Raw genomic sequence first — 19,757 nt, 5'->3', positions numbered from 1 at the left:
AATGTATGCAACCAATCTGAAGGTGGTAGCTCCCGCTAACAATAACATTATTAAATGATAAGAACTAATCTTTGATTTTTATCATTACACTGCCATTATATAAAAATATCTATCCACTTAATTGGCTTATCTTTGAGTTAACTTTATTTCATACCAAAATCATGTTTCATGTTCCAGACAATTTTCGTAGATATGCAATAGCAGTATATGGATGAAGGGAAGTATATCAGGTACAACGATTGGTTTAATGTTTATTAGTTATCTTTGAGCACTAGACAAACACACGTAAAACAATGAAACAATAACTGAACTGTTGCTTGTCTAAAATGAATATATATATATATATATATATATATATATATATATGTTTAGTGAAAGGCGACAAGATAGACTGAAAATGTAAAACTCCATAGTAATGCTCAGATAATGTAGTGTATCGACAAAAAATATGTTATTTTTTTACTTCTAAATGTAAAACGCTATGACATTCTTCGTCTACTAGTCTATTCATATCGTTACATTGCATTTTGAGACTGATACAAAACAATTGTTTTGTGATTTTTGTTAGATGTATACTCTAATACGTGGTATTAATCATACTTTTATACTTAAAATACCATCATTGATTATGGAAAACAAAGCAGTGATATAAATCACATCAATATCAATGTTTAATTATTTAGACAGGGACATAGTTGACTTTCCTTACATTCTCAATAACTGAATCATTGGTGATGAAAAATTAAAAAACAGTTCAAGTATACTGATTTTGAGATTATAAAAAGCTCATTCTTGTATGCCTATTCTAAAAATGATATATTATTGAAGCAAAATAGGGAACAGCTCGGCTAGAAGTTACTTAATTCAATATTACTTACTTACTCTTCGTGAAGGAGCATAGGCCGCTCACCAGCACACTCCATCCAACCCTGTCCTGGACTATCTTTACCAGCTCCTTCCAGTTGTTATTCATCGTTTTCATATCTGATTCTAATTCCCGACATAATGTGTTCTTTGGCCTTCCGCTTTTCCGCTTCCCTTCAGGATTCCTAATTAGGGCTTGCCTCGTGATGCAGTTTGATGATTTGTGTAATGTATGTCCTATCCATTTCCATCGTCTTTTCCTAATTTCCCCTTCAGATGGAAGCTGATTTGTTCTCTCCCACAGATGGCTGTTGCTGATGGTACCCGGCCAATGGATGTTGAGTATCTTGCGTAGACAGCTATTTATAAACACTTGTACCTTCGTGATGATGATTATAGTAGTTTTCCAAGTTTCAGCTCCATACATTAGAACTGCCTTGATGTTCGTATTGAAGATTCTCACTTTGATATTGGTTGAAAGTTGTTTTGAGTTCCATATGTTCGTCAGTTGTAGGAATGCGACCCTTGCTTTACCAATCCTTGCCTTTACATCTACATCTGATCCTCCTTGTTCATCGATGATGCTGCCCAGGTATGTGAAGGATTCTACATCTTCCATAGTTTCGCCATCAAGAGTGATTTGATTGCTGTTCTCCGTGTTGTATTTGATCACCTTGGTTTTACCCTAGTGTATGTTGAGGCCTACTGATGCAGGGACTGCTGCTACACTGATTGTCTTTATCTTCATTTGTTTGTGTGTATTAGATAGAAGGGTTAGGTGATCTGTGAAGTCCAAATCTTCTTATTGATTCTGAGCTGTCCATTGTATGCCATGTTTTCCCTCAGATGTCGAGGTCTTCATAATCCAATCGAACAGCAGGAGGAAGAGGGAGGGAGAGAGTAGAAAGCCTTGTCTGACTCCGGTCCTTACTTGGAATGCATCTGTCAGCTGTCCTCCATGCACGACTTGGCATTATAGTCCGTCGTGTGAGTTCCGGATAATATTGACAATCTTCTCAGGAACTCCGTAGTGTCGAGGAAGTTTCCACGACTTTCTCCTATCTACACTGTCAAATCCTTTTCATAATCAATGAAGTTGATGTATAGTGACGAGTTCCACTCAACTGATTGTTCGACGATGATCCGTAGTGTCGCAATTTGGTCTGTGCTCGACCAATCCTTACGAAATCCAGCTTGTTGATCTCGAATTTGGGCGTCTACTGCGTCTTTCATCCGGTTAAGCAACACTCTGCTGAGGGCTTTCCCTGGTATTGACAGTAATATGATGCCTCTGTAGTTTTCACATTTGCTCAGATCTCCTTTCTTTGGAAACTTGATGAGGTGTCCTTCTTTCCAGTCCATCAACAATTGTTCCTTCTCCCAAATCTTCTTGAATAGAAGGTGAAGCATGTTCGTATTTACTTCGATGTCTGACTTCAGTGCTTTAGCTGGTATGTTGTCGGGTCCTGCTGCTTTCCCGCTCTTGATTTGTCTGATGGCCATTCTGGTTTCTTCCGTCGTTGGTGGATTGACATCTATAGGAAGATCTGTGTGTGCTGCTTCGATGTCCGGTGGATTCATTGGAGCTAGCATATTCAGGAGTTTCTCGAAGTTCTCTACTTATCTGTTCCGCTGTTGTTGAATTTCAGTGATTGTCCTGCCTTCTTTGTCCTTGACCGTAATTCAGTATTAGCATTATAAAATGTTATAAAATAGGATTAAGGTCTAGTTATTGAAAGACTGTTACGTAATCTTCATGATCATAATAAACGTACTATTCTGTTTCACAATCAACTCGATTCCAAATTGATTATAAAATTATATTACTTAAAGAAGTTTACGAGATGTTCTTCGGCTGAATAGTCGATCGCATTTATATATCATGCATTATCTTTTAGCATTCCTGATGCTTAGTAAGATACAATATAATGAGAGGAAGCATTTGTATATGTTGTCACTTCTTATTATTTATGGAGAATTACTTCATCTTTGTAAAATAAATTTACTTACTTATAATTACAAAGTCAATACTTATTAAAAATAACTAATTGTCTAATTATTCGATTTGTTATTTGTTATGAATTCAACAAACAAAAGACAATGAAATAATTTAGAAAAATGGTCATCAACTCACTATGAACTTCTACAATAATTGTTATCGATAAATTACGTTTCATTGGATCATGATTTATTTGAGTTGCAGCGTTGGACACACTGCATACAATTTCATCACCATCTTCTAAACCAGCTTTAAGGATACTTAGACTTGATTGTTCATCATTCTCTTTATTATTGATAACAGGATGTAATTTACCCCAAATTTTGAGCAAATTATCTGGAAGAAACGAAGAAGTAAACTCATATAAGAAATACTCTGAATTTCATTAAAAGTAAGTAAAAATAAATACAACTTGTGATCATTAGTTTTTCACATTGTAAACATGTTGGTTAAGTGGTTATAAGAAATCTGTTCCTTATTTGGCATTTTATACAGAGATTTTGTGATAAGGATTTTTGAATATACTTTCCTTAATGAAGTCACATTTGCTATTTAAAAATGCATTTCAGTATGCATTGACGTACATTTATAAAATCACCAATTAACTAACAAGTCTATTGAATAACACTGAGCTGAAATCTCGAAGTTCATTCTTACATTAACTAATCCAATAATCGAATATATTTTCAACATTGCAAATATGAAATTATAGCCTCATAGTATTTCTTGTAACTGATCACTGATATTAATAAAATGTTCAAATACTTTCACTACAAAAATGAAGTGTCATTTTGATTATAGAGTTGTTTATTTTCAAGTGATTAAATAATTTATTCTTGATAGATAGTAATGTAATTAGCTTGCTTCTTGCATAGTAGTTTACATAAATACACTGCATACATTTCATATACATATAAATTAACATATATTTTTTCTCCATTAGAAGAGAGCTTTGTTTGTTCTATAATCATGTAAGGAAAAGCTGGTTCAAAATAAATCTTTGAATCAGTTGATATGCACATGAAGCATTTCAAACGCTATTTAGCATATACCTGTCAAATTCTGCATTTGTTATTGTTTTCATAAGGGTAGATCAATTATGGCTTTATTACTAGATGTATCAGATGACCATCGAAAAGGTAACCTAACTTCATTTAAAAGAATTACTAAGTAAATTACAATTTTAAATGATGTACTGTGCCTTAAATCTGGCCAATTTTATGGATTATTAATTTGGATTTATAACTGTAGAACCTGATGAGAAATTATCGAAAAGAAAATTCTTCGTTCATACAATTGTGTTTTAATATAATGGGAATTTTTCAGTGATTAAATTAGATGATCTGCATTATACTATCAGTCAAGTATATAAACAAATAGTAATACGTATGTTAGGTGTTTGTTTGCACTGAATCTATATTTGCTTCAAGATTACACTGTTTATTTTATCAAACGAGAGTAGCAAGTTCAATGAAAAAGTAACCAGTTAAAGTAAATGACTTACTCATTTTGACTACATCATTAGGACTCATCGGTGTTTTAGTTTTTACCTCCAGATTTGGTATTTCATGACGGTTAAGTAACCATTTGAAATTTGGAGCTGGTCGGCCACCAACTGCAGAACAAACTAAACTAATACGCAAAATAGGATCTGGTTGAGATATGATCAATTTCCTGTCGGGTAACTGTATATTTTGATATAAAATCTGTGGTTCATTCGGCTTAACTGAATGTAAACACGTAAAGTAAACAAAAACTTGTTATCGTCTTGCATTATTTTTTATATTAGTTTTGGGATTTGTAACTATAGTATTTACTAGTCATGAGAAAGTGACTCATAACAATGTGTTAAAAAAATGTAAAACATCATAGTGACAAAAATTACCATACACTGTGGTGATAGTTTGTGGAAATGGCTTTTTTTTCCAGAAATGATAACAAATGAACAGGAACTGACAGTCAGGGAGTAATTCACGGAAATTGGAAATATATACAGTTTCGCTCGAACTAAGAAGTCTAAAGTTGTCAGACTCACTGAGAAGTTCAATAATTCAATAAGTTATTCAGGTGTGGGGCATTTATCCTTCAAAGACTATGGAAAATGCTCACACAACATCATGTATTGTTTGGAGCTAGACATTATCAGTGATCTAGAATTTTAAAGTTCGAAGGTCCTAGGTACGAGTCCTGTGGACGAGATATTAGATGCGGAATGCTGAGGAGTCTAGTAATAAGACAGGACGGAATAAAATGTAGTCCGGTGTATGATGATTTTAAGTGTTATACTAGTTGATGTCATTATGAAGAATAGCTTGCAACCAAATTCGACCGGGAAACATGTAAGTAGCTAAACTAAATTACGAATCTTATGAAATGTACGGTTTGATAGTAGCCTATTTTTAGCGCGACTAAGACTTTTGATACAAAATCGATTGTGAGAGAAAATATTCCCATCATTACTTCACTTCTGTTTTGTAGATTTTAGTCAGTTAAATGGCTGTTTCCTCAACTTAATAAACAAGAATAATTAAGTTAAAGTAACTTATATATTGGTAGGTAGAAAACCCAACTAGTGTATGGGTACACTAAAAATTCAGATTAACAGAATAACTTGGAGTAAAATCAAACTATTATAGGCATATCTCAGCCAATTGTTTGATTTTCTTGAACTTTTAAATGGATGAAGAAAGTTATGAAATCGATTCTGATGTCAGACCAGAGTTTCGTTGAAGACATGCTGATGAAGTATGCATATACAGAAATTAAATAATCCTGAGTATATTGATAAATTCCTCTTCAACGAAATGATAAAATCTAGCTTCTAGTTCTTCTTATTGTGTTACATTTTCTTTAATACTATTCACAATATTTCGTTACATTTTAACCATCCTTATAAAAATGTCAAAACTGGTTTAAACTAAATTCAAAATGTATTTAATAGCATTTTCAACATTAGGATGGGGACAGGAAAGTAACTTATTGATTTGTACGATCATGATTTAAAGAAAAATTTTGTAACCAGAACTACTCTCGTGATGATCTGTGATTATTAAACCAAGATTTTGTAAGGTCCTAAATTACGATTATATTGGAAACTATGCAACTTAAACAGTTTTTAAAACAGTGGTACTGAAAAACTGAACTTTGAGTTTTGTTGAAGACATCGGAAACCTGTACACCTTGTTGTATTGATAACTAAACCTCCTCTTATCATTTAAAGTGAACAGTTCTAATAACATTGTAAATAGTTAAATAATACTTATTATCTGCTGTTTGGATGACATTGTTACAAAGGTTTAATACTCATAGTACATTAATAATGATACATATTAATACATAATACATGGATAAGTGGTTAACAAATATGAAATCGGATGTTTTTTCCCTATCATAATACATATTATCATTGTTGTTTACTTTTAGATAGTTGTTGAATTAATCAACTTAATGGATGCTAAACAAAGCGAACCACCAACGACGCAGCTGAACAAATTAAAAATGATGTGCACAACAAATTTAAAATAAGTCAGTAACTGTGTGATAAAAGATTATAATAAAAACCGTTGCAATGAGAAACATTTCAATTAAATCTTACTAAGAACTTCTAGATACGTTTTTCTTCTTAATAATGGATGATTATTAACTGGGACTGGAGTGACTTGACATTCATATTCTCCAGCATCATCACGTTGAACATCTGTAATTTGTAATGTATGCTCTCCTCGTCCAACATCACCAATTATTCTGAATCTAGAGTAACCCGGTATAGAACGATCATAACCTAGGAAATTATGAATTCTAAAATTAATACCTTCATACTTTAAGTAAAATTTAAAAGAAAACAAATGTAACATTATTGGAAAAAATTCAGTATTCTCATTAAATATACTTGTGTTAATGAACATTAAACTTTCATCATTGATAACTGCCTAATGTATCAAACCACAATGTTGTACATAGTTGCTGAATGATGACAAATTTTAAATTGATAAGCCGAATTCAGTGCGATATATAAATATTTCATTGCAATCTGTTTTTAATGATGTACTTTAGGACATGAATTATCTGAAAACATACGCTTTTAAATGAAACCTCTGAAGTTTATACTTAAGTATTGATACCTGTAAAATTGATCTACTAGCTGCGATGGATGCCATGTAAACTAGTGATGTGGTGGAGAACGATGAAGCAATAATATTGTTTTCTTGTCATAGGATTTTCTGCCTGTGTTTTACCATACTGTAACTAGTTGATGACTGTATTTTGACATTTAATGGTGCATATTAAACAATAAACTTAAGAGTAGTTTTCGCTTCAGTGAACTTTACGTTAGACTTCAGGAGCACGTTGAGCTCGTTCAACGCAATAGGTTGTTCACAACATTTTAATCGTTTAAAGATTCTTATCATGTTAAAAGACTAGTATTTGAACGAAGAATATTTTTTTCGATAAATTATCTTCAGGTTCTACAATTATATATCCAAATTAATAATCCGAAAAGTGGTCAGGCTAACTGCAAAGTACATCGTTTAAAGCATGTGAATTTAGGATTGGTAAACAAATGACAATAAAATTCTTAATGTTGATATGACTCATATAGAATGTTAACTTGAATCTGCGTATATGTTAAGTGAAATTTAAGATCCATGATCAAAATTAATAAGGGTGAGATAAGGTAAGAGAAATAATAGTGCAATTACAACTCGGTCAAACGTTTAATGGAAGGATATATTGTATGAAAAATTAGTAACAATCCTAAATTCACATGCTTTAAACGATGTACTTAGCCCTTAACCTGGCCATTTTTTGGATTATTAATTTGGATATATAATTGTAGAACTTGAAGAGAATTTGTCAAAAACAATATTCTTCGTTCAAATACTAGTCTTCTAATAAGCTTAAGAGTTGAAGTTGGTGTTTGACAAGTTGTATAACATAAATGAATCAGTTATGTCATTTCATCTTAGCACATGTAACAATATGTGAAAAGACTGATTATTAAATCCTTATCCATTATCTCACGATCAATAACCTTACATTTTAAGTGTCTATAGTGTAAACATCAACATACTATTACCTCTCAGGGCAATTTATTTTCATTTATTCTGAAATATTTTGTATAGAATAGAGTAAAAAACGAACATTAGTCACTGGTAAGTTTTCTTTAAATTATAGGCTTTATATATACATATGCGGATTGGCTGAAACTAATCGATTTCATCTCATCCATTACAGATAATATAACAATAGAATCAAAACTTATATTGAATCACCCAAATTACATATATATTCAATCATGATGTATTTCTTTATCTTTTGGGAAACAAAGCATCTATAATAAATATATTTCACGTTTGACTGATATTCCGTTATTCCCCTGATAATACTGTGCTTAAATGGTCGAATAATAACATGCTATTATTTTAGTTTTAAGTTAGATATAAAATTGTAGATTGATCTAATTAAACTAAAAGATCAGTTAAGTGATTTGTGTTTATTAATGAAATACTTCGAGAATTCCATAAATCAGTCATATTCACATGATGAACAGAAAGTTTACGAATTACTTCTTTATCATTCGAAGTGTTAACTTATTGGATATTTTTACTTCTTAGAATCTGTCAGTGATGATGCATACTTTAACATGAAACATTGCGCATTTATACATTATTTCAGTGCAGATAATAACACATTAATAATATTATCCTTAATCACAGGTATTATTCCAACTATTAAAAGTGAATACATCTTTAAAACTGGTCTTTTCTCACAGATAGTGTGATAACCTGTTCTTTTCTAAACTGAATGTAACATTAAATTCACTTAATATTGTTTACTTGAATCTTCCCATTAATGTTTAGGACTGCAATCGATCATTCTCTTATTAGCATACATGCGTACTGTGAGTATTGCCTCGATATTGCCCTAATTCATAAGTACTACAAGAAAAGATGAATAATGGCTAGCAATGGAATTCAGTACACACGTTTCTTCCTGTTTGTGACTCGTCAGCTAGACGTACCTGCATCCTACAGTTGATGTTCTCTCCAAGGCTCGAACTCAGTACCACTCGCTTTAAACTCCATCATGTTATCTATTTAGCTACTGAGCGCTGGAGTAAAAATCAACTCTGAGATGCAGGTATATTCAGCTGACGAACCCCGAGTAGGACGTAATCAGCGTCCCGCATTCCACTGCCAGCCACTATCTATCTTTGAATATAGTATTTATTACGGCTAAAAATCAGCTACAAAAACATTGAAAACTATTGAATGTTGGAATATATTTTCATCTTAGTCTCTTGTTTATCACAATTTTCCAGTGAATAACACATAAAGGATTAAATCTAAGATTTTTTTGGAGTAATTTTCATTGGATCAAGTTTTCAAAATATAAACAAAAAATAATAAGGGTATCAATAGTCATAACAAAACATGATAGGAAACACTACTCAAATAAACAATGTTCGTCTCACTAAGCATAACGTGACCAAAAGGATGAAAAACCAACTGGTTAATACTTCATAACACTCAGATATAATTTAGAATATTATCTTAACTATTAATCCAATGACCTTTAATACCTTATTCCTTTTAAAAACTGTTCATAAATGTTCACTCTTAGCTACCTACTACGAGTTCTATAATGGTTGTGTTGGGAATGTGAACAGTTCATTTATAATAGATGTTCTTAACGCTTCTTTCTTATTAGTCAATTGAAAATTTATGTTTAGATAACAGTATGCTGTTATAAACAATAAAGATTGTTTGATTTAAATTTAATCATTTTATTTAAGAATTGCATGGATTTTGTTGTTTTAATTGAAATTTCTTAAGTGTATCGATTAGTCCAGTTAAATTTACAAATGAAATTGTGACTTTGAAAACTTATCTCAGGTTACATGTACTTCAGAAGTTACTCTTCGTTACAGCTTAACTTTATCTTTCCAGTTTTGAATATCTCACTAATCCTTAGTATAATATCGTTTAACATCGAACAACATTTTGTTCATAAGATTTCACTATTGTCTAGATATTTACTTACTTAACTTTAACTGGTTTTTCAAGCCCTTTTCTTCAAAATGATTATCATATTTTTGTTAGAGACAGATATATATCTTAGGCATTGAAAAAGATTTCATTTCTATTGTAAATACAGATCTAACTATATTGATATTTATTCAGTTAATTTGCTTGATCATTCAACTGAAAATAGAAAAGTACAATTAATACTGTTAATTTACTATATGATGTCTACATATATTATGGTTCATTTTCTCTTTTAAATCGCCCTAAATAAAAAAGTTTACTTAGAGTATGATAAATAAAAAATCTATTTCGTAATATTCATTACAATTTAGTCTGTCGACAGTTTATGGCTTCTTGAATGTAGACAATCAAGCTTATTCAGCTGAAGTATGATCTTTATAATTCATTATTTAAAATAAAGTATAAATAGATTGTTAATCATAGTGATTTTATACATTCATTGTTATTGTGTATAAATATTATTTGACATATATTCCAAGTTTATCTAAGTCGAATACATGAGTTGTTTTTGTTTAGTTCTTAACATGATATACTCATCTTTAAATAAGAACTTCCGTCCAAATTTGGACGAATAGTTAAACAATATTTGGGCGCCGAGTTAATGTGAGTCATCAAAGAGGAAGAATGTATTTGTAAAATCTCAGCGAAAGAATTTGAAGTAAATCCAGCGTTTCGCCTGGCAATCTGGTCCAAGCTTTTTTAAGAAAAATATAATCAAACAACAAAATCATCGAATATAAATAAGTACATGGTTCTCTAGTTTACTGTATACTGTATAAGTCATCCAATCAACGTGAACAATGTTTAAAGTAGGTGTTTACATTAATGTGTAAGAGACATGTGGTATGAAACGAAAAGTGTTAAGATAACAGATTGTGTGTATACATAAGTGAGAAGGAATTTCATTCAACTATATATTGTCTTCGGACTGCGTATATTAAGAAAAACATATCATTATATATATGAAATGAATCAAAAATGTTACAGCGTGCATCAAATTAAGATAAATAAATAAGATTAGTAAACAAGATAAAAGACTGAATTCAAAGAGGAATGTATTTGTAATTGAAGGTTTGTGTTATTTTAATGTTCCAGTCAGTTGTTTAACACATTCAGATAAGCTAACTGATTTGAAACCGTTGATCAGTTAATATGATATAGACAGATCAAATGGAATAAGGAGTTCAGGTTTACTTAATAATTATTAGTTGCCGTAGGACAGCTAGTTGTATTCCATCTCTCCTATTAATACTGTTTGAACTGGCCCATATATGTAGGGCTTCGGCTGTTAGCCGTTCTTTGTAAGAATTAAAGCCTTTTTGAATGATTCTTGTACCACTGAAATCAACTGTATGACCCGATTCAATGGAGTGTAATGCTATCGCTGATTTGTTCTCAAGCTTTCTTACATCATCGGAGGATTTAGGAATGTGCTTCAAGCACAGTTTGTGTTCCTTGAAAAAGCTTGCACCAGATTGCCAGGCGAAACATCGGATTTACTTCAAATTATTTCGCTGAGATTTAATAAACACATTCTTCCTCTTTAATACCCATCTTTAGTTATAATAAAATCTTTAAAATTAGTCGGAACAATTTCAAAGACTTAATAATGATACTGAATGAGAAAATAGGATGACATATAACTGAGTAGCATTTAACTATTTTAATGAAATACCTAATTAATATTATCAGTTAATGAATAATAAATAAAGTTTATTGAACAAGTAGGAAAGAAATCAATGTATGTTGATATGTCAATGTTGGGAACCAGTGATATTTAATTACTGAATACATTACTTGTAATTAATTACAAGAAAAAAATTTTTTCCCTACTCACAAATTACAATATTTAATTTACGCGACTGTCGTAACCAGTGATTTGAGACTCTGGGTGACATGGATCAAAATCGATCACAATGGCATAAGTGTATGAACTCTTTGTTTTTCCCTAAACCGTGAGATTAAAATTACTTTATACCTTTATTTTTACAAACTACTTCTTTTCTCCTGTGTTATATGCTTATAGGCAATCTTATTTTCTAATTTATTATTACTATTGAAGTAATTGGTATTCTCATCTTTTGTGTTAGTGTGGTATTGCAACTTGGACTGATTCTTATATGTAACTGGTCCTACATTATACATAATTGACTGACTCAATCGATTTAATATTTAGATAAACTGTAATTAAAAACATCAAAAGATAGTTTGCTCTGCAATCATATTTCGTATTTCACTACGCTAATGAGAATCGCCAACAATTTGATTAAGATAAACACAATATAACAGACATCTAAATTACTTTATCATTAATCAGTTTCAGTGATGTTTTAAACGAAGAAATAATCTTGAGAGATAAATTCAGGAGTTTCATCAACAGGCATGATCAATAGTGTTCAACCTTGACAAGTGTGATTGAAATGAACCGGTGGATGTCACCTCAATGATTTGAAGGTGATGCACTAGTTATAAGATCTGAAAATCCAGGGTTCAATCTCCTCTTGGATCAAAGATGTTCACTGTCCCGGAGTTTTATTCTAGGGCAAAACAGCAGATTAATGCTTTACGCTTTTAAAAGGTTGCTTAACTAAACTGAATCCATTATATGAATTTTGTAATTGAAAATTTCTACTAACAAATATCTTTCGTTTTGCAGTCATTTAGGTGTTTTTTTTTCCCAGAAATAAAACACCAATTTAAGTTATAGAATAAGCCTCAATAAATAAATACTCATATTGATTAACTTATATAACTCTAAGCTGAAGTTATTTTACACACACACAGAACAAAAAACAGCAATATAATTTAAGTTTTGAAATTTTGTATTGGCTGTCATGAAAACGTCTGAAAAAAAAGGAGAGGAGTAGAGAAAATGAAAGCGAGAGAATATGAAATAACAAAATGGATTATGTATATATTCTGTAAATAATGATACGAGCTTTGATAAACATACGAATTTAAAGAATACAAATTTTTAAAAAAAAAATTGATTATAACGGCGTTAGTAACAAGGTGACTTTAAAGCCGGTTGTATCTAGGATTAAAGAACAGTGTTTATCCTATTTCTAGAACATTACAAAAGTCTTTAAACTATTCAATAGTAAGTAAACTAAATAAACCGGGAATTTGTCATGTTCTTTAGTGTTAAATTCATATTAAACTACACTGCATAGTTTATTTTTTTGTGATGAGAATAAAGCATTATCTAAAATCGCTGAAACAATTTATCAGAAAACACATATATTGCCAACTAGTGGTTGACATATTGATGTTAAGAACAGATTACCCTGGTTACCATTTTAAAACATTCATTATTATATACTTTAAACTCGTTTGTTAAATTTCGATGAAATTAATTCATAAAATATGGGCACATTATTCATTTAATGGACACTAATAAACCAATATTCTATCGTAGTTTATTTATAGGTCAACCACCTATTTTATAATTTGACCTGTATCTATAGCAACAACCAGTTTCCTAACATTTCGCGAAATCATTCGGAAACACTAGACAAAACGATTATATCATTTAATAGAGATAAGAGATTTAATGAAAAATAAATCGATATACAATAGCATTACAACGTTTTCATGTTAGACAACGTGTGATTGTACTATTAGTATAAGCATTTCTATTAGTTACAAATGATCTTAAAATGTTTCTCCGGAATTTTTTCCTTTAGTCTTATTTAAATAGGAAACAATAACTAAAACAACGTTTATTTCGCTGATTTCTTTCTTTTTCTTTAAATTTAGGTAAAAAAATTATTTTTATTATGTCTTTAAACAAGTAAAATTGATTAGCTAATCGGATTTGGATGGCATATTTTGTCTAGCATGCAATATTTGATTAACTTGTTCATCTCATATAATCATTATTTTTATTTTGTTTCTTTCTGTCAAATTGTATCTGTGTAGTTTTGTAAGCAAGTGTAATCTTGTCATGACATGCATTACAATCTTTACTATTTACTGTTACTGTAAACTTTATTCACTCTCTAATTCATTATCCATTTTTGGTGGTGTTGTGAAAAGTGATTTTATAATCTAAATGATTTATACAGTAGTAATAGGAGTTTTAGTAGTAGTAATAATAATATTATATAAAATATTTTTTGATGAAAATTGGATTTGAAAAAAGGTTTCAGTTTTCCCATACTGCTAAACAAAATCGATGGAACGGCACTACCAATAACAGTATCAGAAGAAGTAAATTGACTTCATCGTGCTAAACGTACTTATAAGTAGGAAATAATGAAGTTTTGGTGTGTGCTACTGTTGTCGACCGATATAAGTAAAATGTATCATCAATCGAAAGTGAAATGCCTGGCGGCAGAAGTTTAAGAAGATCGAAGGAAAGAGAGAAAGAACAGAGAATGTTTGCTGTGGAAATGAAGGAACAGTGAATTCTGAGACGTTCGATTGGCAGTCAAGTTTGTGACAATTAATTCACATTTTGCAAATGAATTATTTACTGTATGGTTCTCAAATTTTAAAAAGATGTTCTGTTATGTTGTATTTAAATAAATCCGATTGTCCCCACTTGTGTTCTCGTTCACTATAGAGTAAACATAAGAAAACTACAACACTGGTAGCTTGAAAGTTAATTGTACTTTTTAGCAGATAAATGGGTATAAAAATGATTTTCAACACTGCCTTGAGTTTTTAGATGTTCTCTTCTCAGGTTTAAATCAGTGAATGAAAATTAGACTCTAGACTCAAAATGATTGTATGACCGTAGGTATAATTTTTTTGAGATATCCATTCAATTTTGTAATTGGTTCTGTTTGTCTTGGTAAAACCTTTCAGAATCTTCCTCTCAGATACTCGTGAAGATTTAAACTCGTTATCTTCCGATTTACGAATATAAAACTGTATTTTGTATATATTATATAAATGGAAATAATGTGGTAATTTCAGGCATTGATCAAGTTTTGAGAACAGTGTCCGGTGATGTACTATGTAATTTCAAATGTAAGGGGGCAAGTAGATTATCCCAAAGGCAGTTCTTATCCCAAAATCACAACAAATTGATAGACACAAAGGTACCGTGGTGTTTGGTGTAAGTACCTAGTTCCAGTTCGGAACTGTATAATAATGTTCTCACAAAACTTTGAATAGGATGAATCCCATAGCTTCTACAACCTTGAGACAACAGTACAATATAAATGCTTGACTGAATTGAATCCTGATAATTATATGTCTTTTAACTCTAAACAACTGAAGATGTAATACTATTCCCACTCAAAAGATTCATGATGGAAATTTCATGCAACATCACAAATGTTTAATATAAACTACAATGTTTTACTAAAAAGTGGATCAAACTAACAAATATGCAATCATCTGTCACTTTTGATATGATACACTTAATTCCATAGTTCGAAGGGGAGCAGAAGATAAGTAAGTGAAGCTTTAAATAAGAATAGTGAAATTAATCTATCTGTCGCTTTATGAAACCTTATTTTAACATTGATCAATCGTTGTCTATGAAATCGTTCTACATTCATTGATTGAAATATGAATTTCTCATTGTGAAGATGGTCTAATACATCGACATATAAATTTATTTCATTTGATATCGAGCTCCTGGGGGAAGTTTTTGTATGTCCGAGTTTTAAATAATACAAGTGTGAATGCACGCATACTTCTTGCGTATTCAATATACCAAAAACACTTCTACCCTTGAGTACTTTTAAATAAAGTTTTATCGAAAACCCTTTTATGAAAGGATAAATTGGTCAATACGCTAACAAAACAATGAATTCAATTAAAATCATTTTTTAAATAAATTTTGAAGTGAGATTTTTGAAAGTACTGTCATTTTCCGTCATGTTATTTACGGCATGAAAGTTCATATTAAGATTAATATCGCTTTAGATGTTTTTCTTGTATTCCATAATTAACACGTTTATTCTAACACCTAATAATGTTTACTAACAGAACTCATTTATTTCAATCACTTATTTTGACTGAGAATTTACTGGAACAGATAAACTTCAATAGGAACCTTAATTAAGAAATTATTTTGGCTTTTGTTATTGTATTATGTAGTTAATAATCGTCTACTATGGTATCGACCAAAAAGTACTTTAGCTAATCTGACAGTCTATTTAATTGTGTAAATTTCGATCCATCCAATGATATAACCTATAAAATCAGTTTGAATATAAGTAACAAATTGTCGTATACTGAAGTGTTCAGATCATCAGTAATTTATTTATCTTGAAGATGATATAACTTCAATGTAAAATAATGCTGATCAAAAATCTTATTTTATTTATCATTTATTATTGAAATGATCAGATTCTCTTCAAAGAGACAATAAATTAATTACTGATTTTATAGATATTTGTATTTATAATTTGTGACATTAACATTAAAGAGCAGAAACTGAATCTAATCCAATATTCCACCAGGACTACTCTATTTGTTTTTATGATAACAGTATGATTTTATGTATAAGTATTCAGTTATATAAACCATAAATTATTCGTTATTCAACCATAAAACCAAATCTTAAGTATTTCATAATAACACAAACAAAATGAATAACATAAAACTATGATGCTCAATATTTTCACTAACGGATTCAATTTAGTTTATCATAATATAAATAGATAATCATTTGTAAAAGAAAATACCAATAACAGAAAGTTATGCAAATTTATCGATTATTATAATATTCACAAAACCACTCTCTGATTATAATCATTATATGCTCATTTGTGACGGTCTTGGAGTTCTAATGAGAAGCCGTGATCGTTGGAGTTTAACCCGGTTTTTTATGAGATAGTAACTCACTAATGACAAGGGTGAACGGTGACTCAATTCGGTAGATTGGTTAAAGTTAAACATTAACATCGTTGCTTAAAAATTAAGCGTTCGCACGCAAGATTGATTGGTTCTGAGTTCGAGTCTCACGGTGGGGGATCGTGGATGCTCATTGCTGAGGATTTCCATCCTAGGATGAAACGGTCGTCTAATGCTTCGAGTCTTTCCATGGTGATCTAGCTTCAATCGATCCATGAATTCACCTACTAAATGTTAAATGTGTTTTTAATTTGAACAAGTAATAATATAACACACCTTACAATAGTTTTTAAATTTACACAATAAATAAAAATTCAAATAGAGAGACAAACTTATAACTAATGTAAGTTAGACTATCTAAAATATACAACAAGTTACTTATTAAAGTAAACACATTTAGTCAAATAATTGCATGATAATATATTTAACTAAAAACTTTCCCAAATGTCATTTTCTAATGTTTTACTCTAATTATTTTTGATAATAAATTAGTTAACTGAAAACTCGTTGATGTATAAATCATGAGTTAACTTAATAATTTGTGATGATAATCCATATTTCGATATTATTCTTATGATACTTGTTGAAATGAGATTAGTATACACTTCAGAATGTTTCTATTTGTCTTAAAACTAGTAAAACCAGAAAATGTTACACCCATCAAATGTCTTTGTTGTAAATATTTCCCTAATTCTCTTAATTGTGAATCACGATATGAAAGATAATAATAATAATAATAATGATTATTCATAATAACAACAAACCAATAAATATATGTCTAATTAAAAAATAATAATAATTGAATAACGAAACAAAATATTCTCTTATGCTTCTTTATTTTATTTTCTCACTCTTTACTCATTCATTCCTACAGTGTTTACTCTATGATGAAGATGAATATTAACCAAATATCTGTACTTATGTAATTTATCGTTAAACAATGATGTGTAGTTATAACTATATATATATATATATATATATATATATATATATATATATATATATATATATATATATATATATATATATATATATATATAGATAGATAGATAGATAGATAGATCGATGCATAAAAAGTCAGTAAAATAATTAGGAATAAGTGTTTTAATGCATCAGTTAATAAGGTTCTGTGTTTTTTTAGTAGTAAAAATTTATTTTCAACCATTTCAAGCCTAATTTAGTGTATGTATGGGTGTGTGTGAGTGTTGTTGTTGTTCACGTCTTTTCTTTCTGCTTACTTCTTTATATCATTCACTTAACAATACCTGTTTTAATAATAATATATTACAAAAATAGCAAACGTACACATAGACTATAGTTGAGCTGAACTGAAAAGCGAAAGAAAGTAGTATATATATATATATATATATATGTATACAGGAAATGTTAAAAGCTGTATTTAAGAGGGTTTATAATACTGACATACGTCACTTCTAATCTTAAAAGTTATATGATAACCAAAAGAAAAAAAGTGAGGGAATAGAAAGAGGATAGGCGGATAATTTTAAAAGGAAGAAAAAATATATGGTGAATGTTATCATGCTGTTGTAAAATATAATGAGAAATTAATAAAAGCAAGTTATTTTTATTATATAAATAGTTTAAGTAAAGAAATTAAGTTTATATTGTTTTAAAAGCGGATGATCAGTTTTTTTAGGTGACAATATAAAGTGTAAAGTGAAGTAATTAAATGACTTGTCAATGTGATAAACTCTAAGATTTATTAAATACGGTAACTTGTCGATTGACTTACGACTACATTTTTATATTACTTAACTGATGAAGTATTTTATTGAACATTCATATTACTCCATTATTTAATATATAACATTTCACACACACACAATATATATATATATATATATATATATATATATATGAGTTACATATTGATTTTTATTTAATGAATTAATTGTAAAGGATAACGTTCTGATGTTTGTATAAACGAATCGTAAATCCTCATCTCAGTAAAAAAATGTTAGCGTGTATTCATCTGATGTGATACAAGCAGAATGAGACATGAATCATACATTCCATAGTTAGTTAATTAGAAAACTTACAAAGATTCAGTAGTTGAAAAGAAATATAATAACATATGTTGATAGATTCAATACTTGGTAGTAATAATCACAAAATGGAAACTCTTTCAATTATTAGTAGATATGAACGGAATGGGTACAAAATACCAATTTCAATGTACTTAATAAATTAACTAATATATTTGTAATACCCTTGTATATTTTTCTACATCTATTGGTAGAACGAGACGTAATTACATTAAAGTCCATGCACACAGGCAAAAGTATAAACGTTCTATAATAACTTACCTAGGAAATATATTCTGTGACGAACAGATTCTTAGAGTCAACCTAGTCAATAATCTATATTCTTAAACATATCTCTAATTTGGAAAGTTGTACAGATTCAGTTCTTTTTTGTCGCCCTTTTCTTTGCTTTCTTTTTTTTGTAAAAGTGACTTGTTGAAATACCTTGTGCTTGGGATACTATATTGTACGAAAATATGATATTGAATAAAGGCATTATTGATAATAATTATTATTCGAAATTATCAAAGCAAACTTTGGTAATGATAGTTACAGATTTACTTAATAGTATATGAGATAAAATTATACAATAAATAATTAATCTGATATTTGCTCAGTAACAAAATTATTTGATGCCAATCATACTATATTCATTGTTATGTGATAATAAACGTTATTCAAACAATTGACAGATCATCAGTCTTAATAAGCTTTTTCAATATAAATTTGTCCATGTTATTTTTCAGATAGGTTTTGTGGATATTAAGATCGTGAGTCAGTTGAAACTAGACCACCATGGAAAACCTGGAAGCATTGGATGGCCGTTTCGTCCTATTGTGGGACTCCTCAGCATGAATAAATTTATCAAACAAATTGGCTGAAATTACTTTTATTTTTTTTTTCTAAAGTCATTCATAAATAAATAGGTTACTAAATCAAAATAATACTAGTTCATCTATACGTTGAAAAAAATGGGATAAAGTT

General features: G+C 29.9%; 1 protein-coding gene across 3 annotated transcripts in view; it reads right to left on the bottom strand.

Annotated features, from left to right (window-relative positions):
• NPHS1_1 (nephrosis 1, congenital, Finnish type (nephrin)) overlaps window positions 1–19,757 on the bottom strand; it is a 171,635-nt gene that overhangs the window by 58,823 nt on the left and 93,055 nt on the right. For all 3 annotated transcript variants that reach the window (XM_051214808.1, XM_051214807.1, XM_051214809.1), the window contains 3 exons: window positions 6,459–6,644; window positions 4,368–4,589; window positions 2,999–3,199 (listed from right to left, as the gene is read on the bottom strand). In XM_051214808.1, the coding sequence (XP_051068000.1) occupies window positions 2,999–3,199; window positions 4,368–4,589; window positions 6,459–6,644 (609 nt within the window). The remainder of the gene's footprint in view (window positions 1–2,998; window positions 3,200–4,367; window positions 4,590–6,458; window positions 6,645–19,757) is intronic.

Source organism: Schistosoma haematobium, chromosome 2 (assembly GCF_000699445.3).
Source record: "Schistosoma haematobium chromosome 2, whole genome shotgun sequence".
Classification (NCBI taxonomy): Eukaryota; Metazoa; Platyhelminthes; class Trematoda; order Strigeidida; family Schistosomatidae; genus Schistosoma; species Schistosoma haematobium.
Note: the sequence above shows the minus strand (reverse complement) of the source record. Positions and strands in the feature narration are given on the sequence as shown.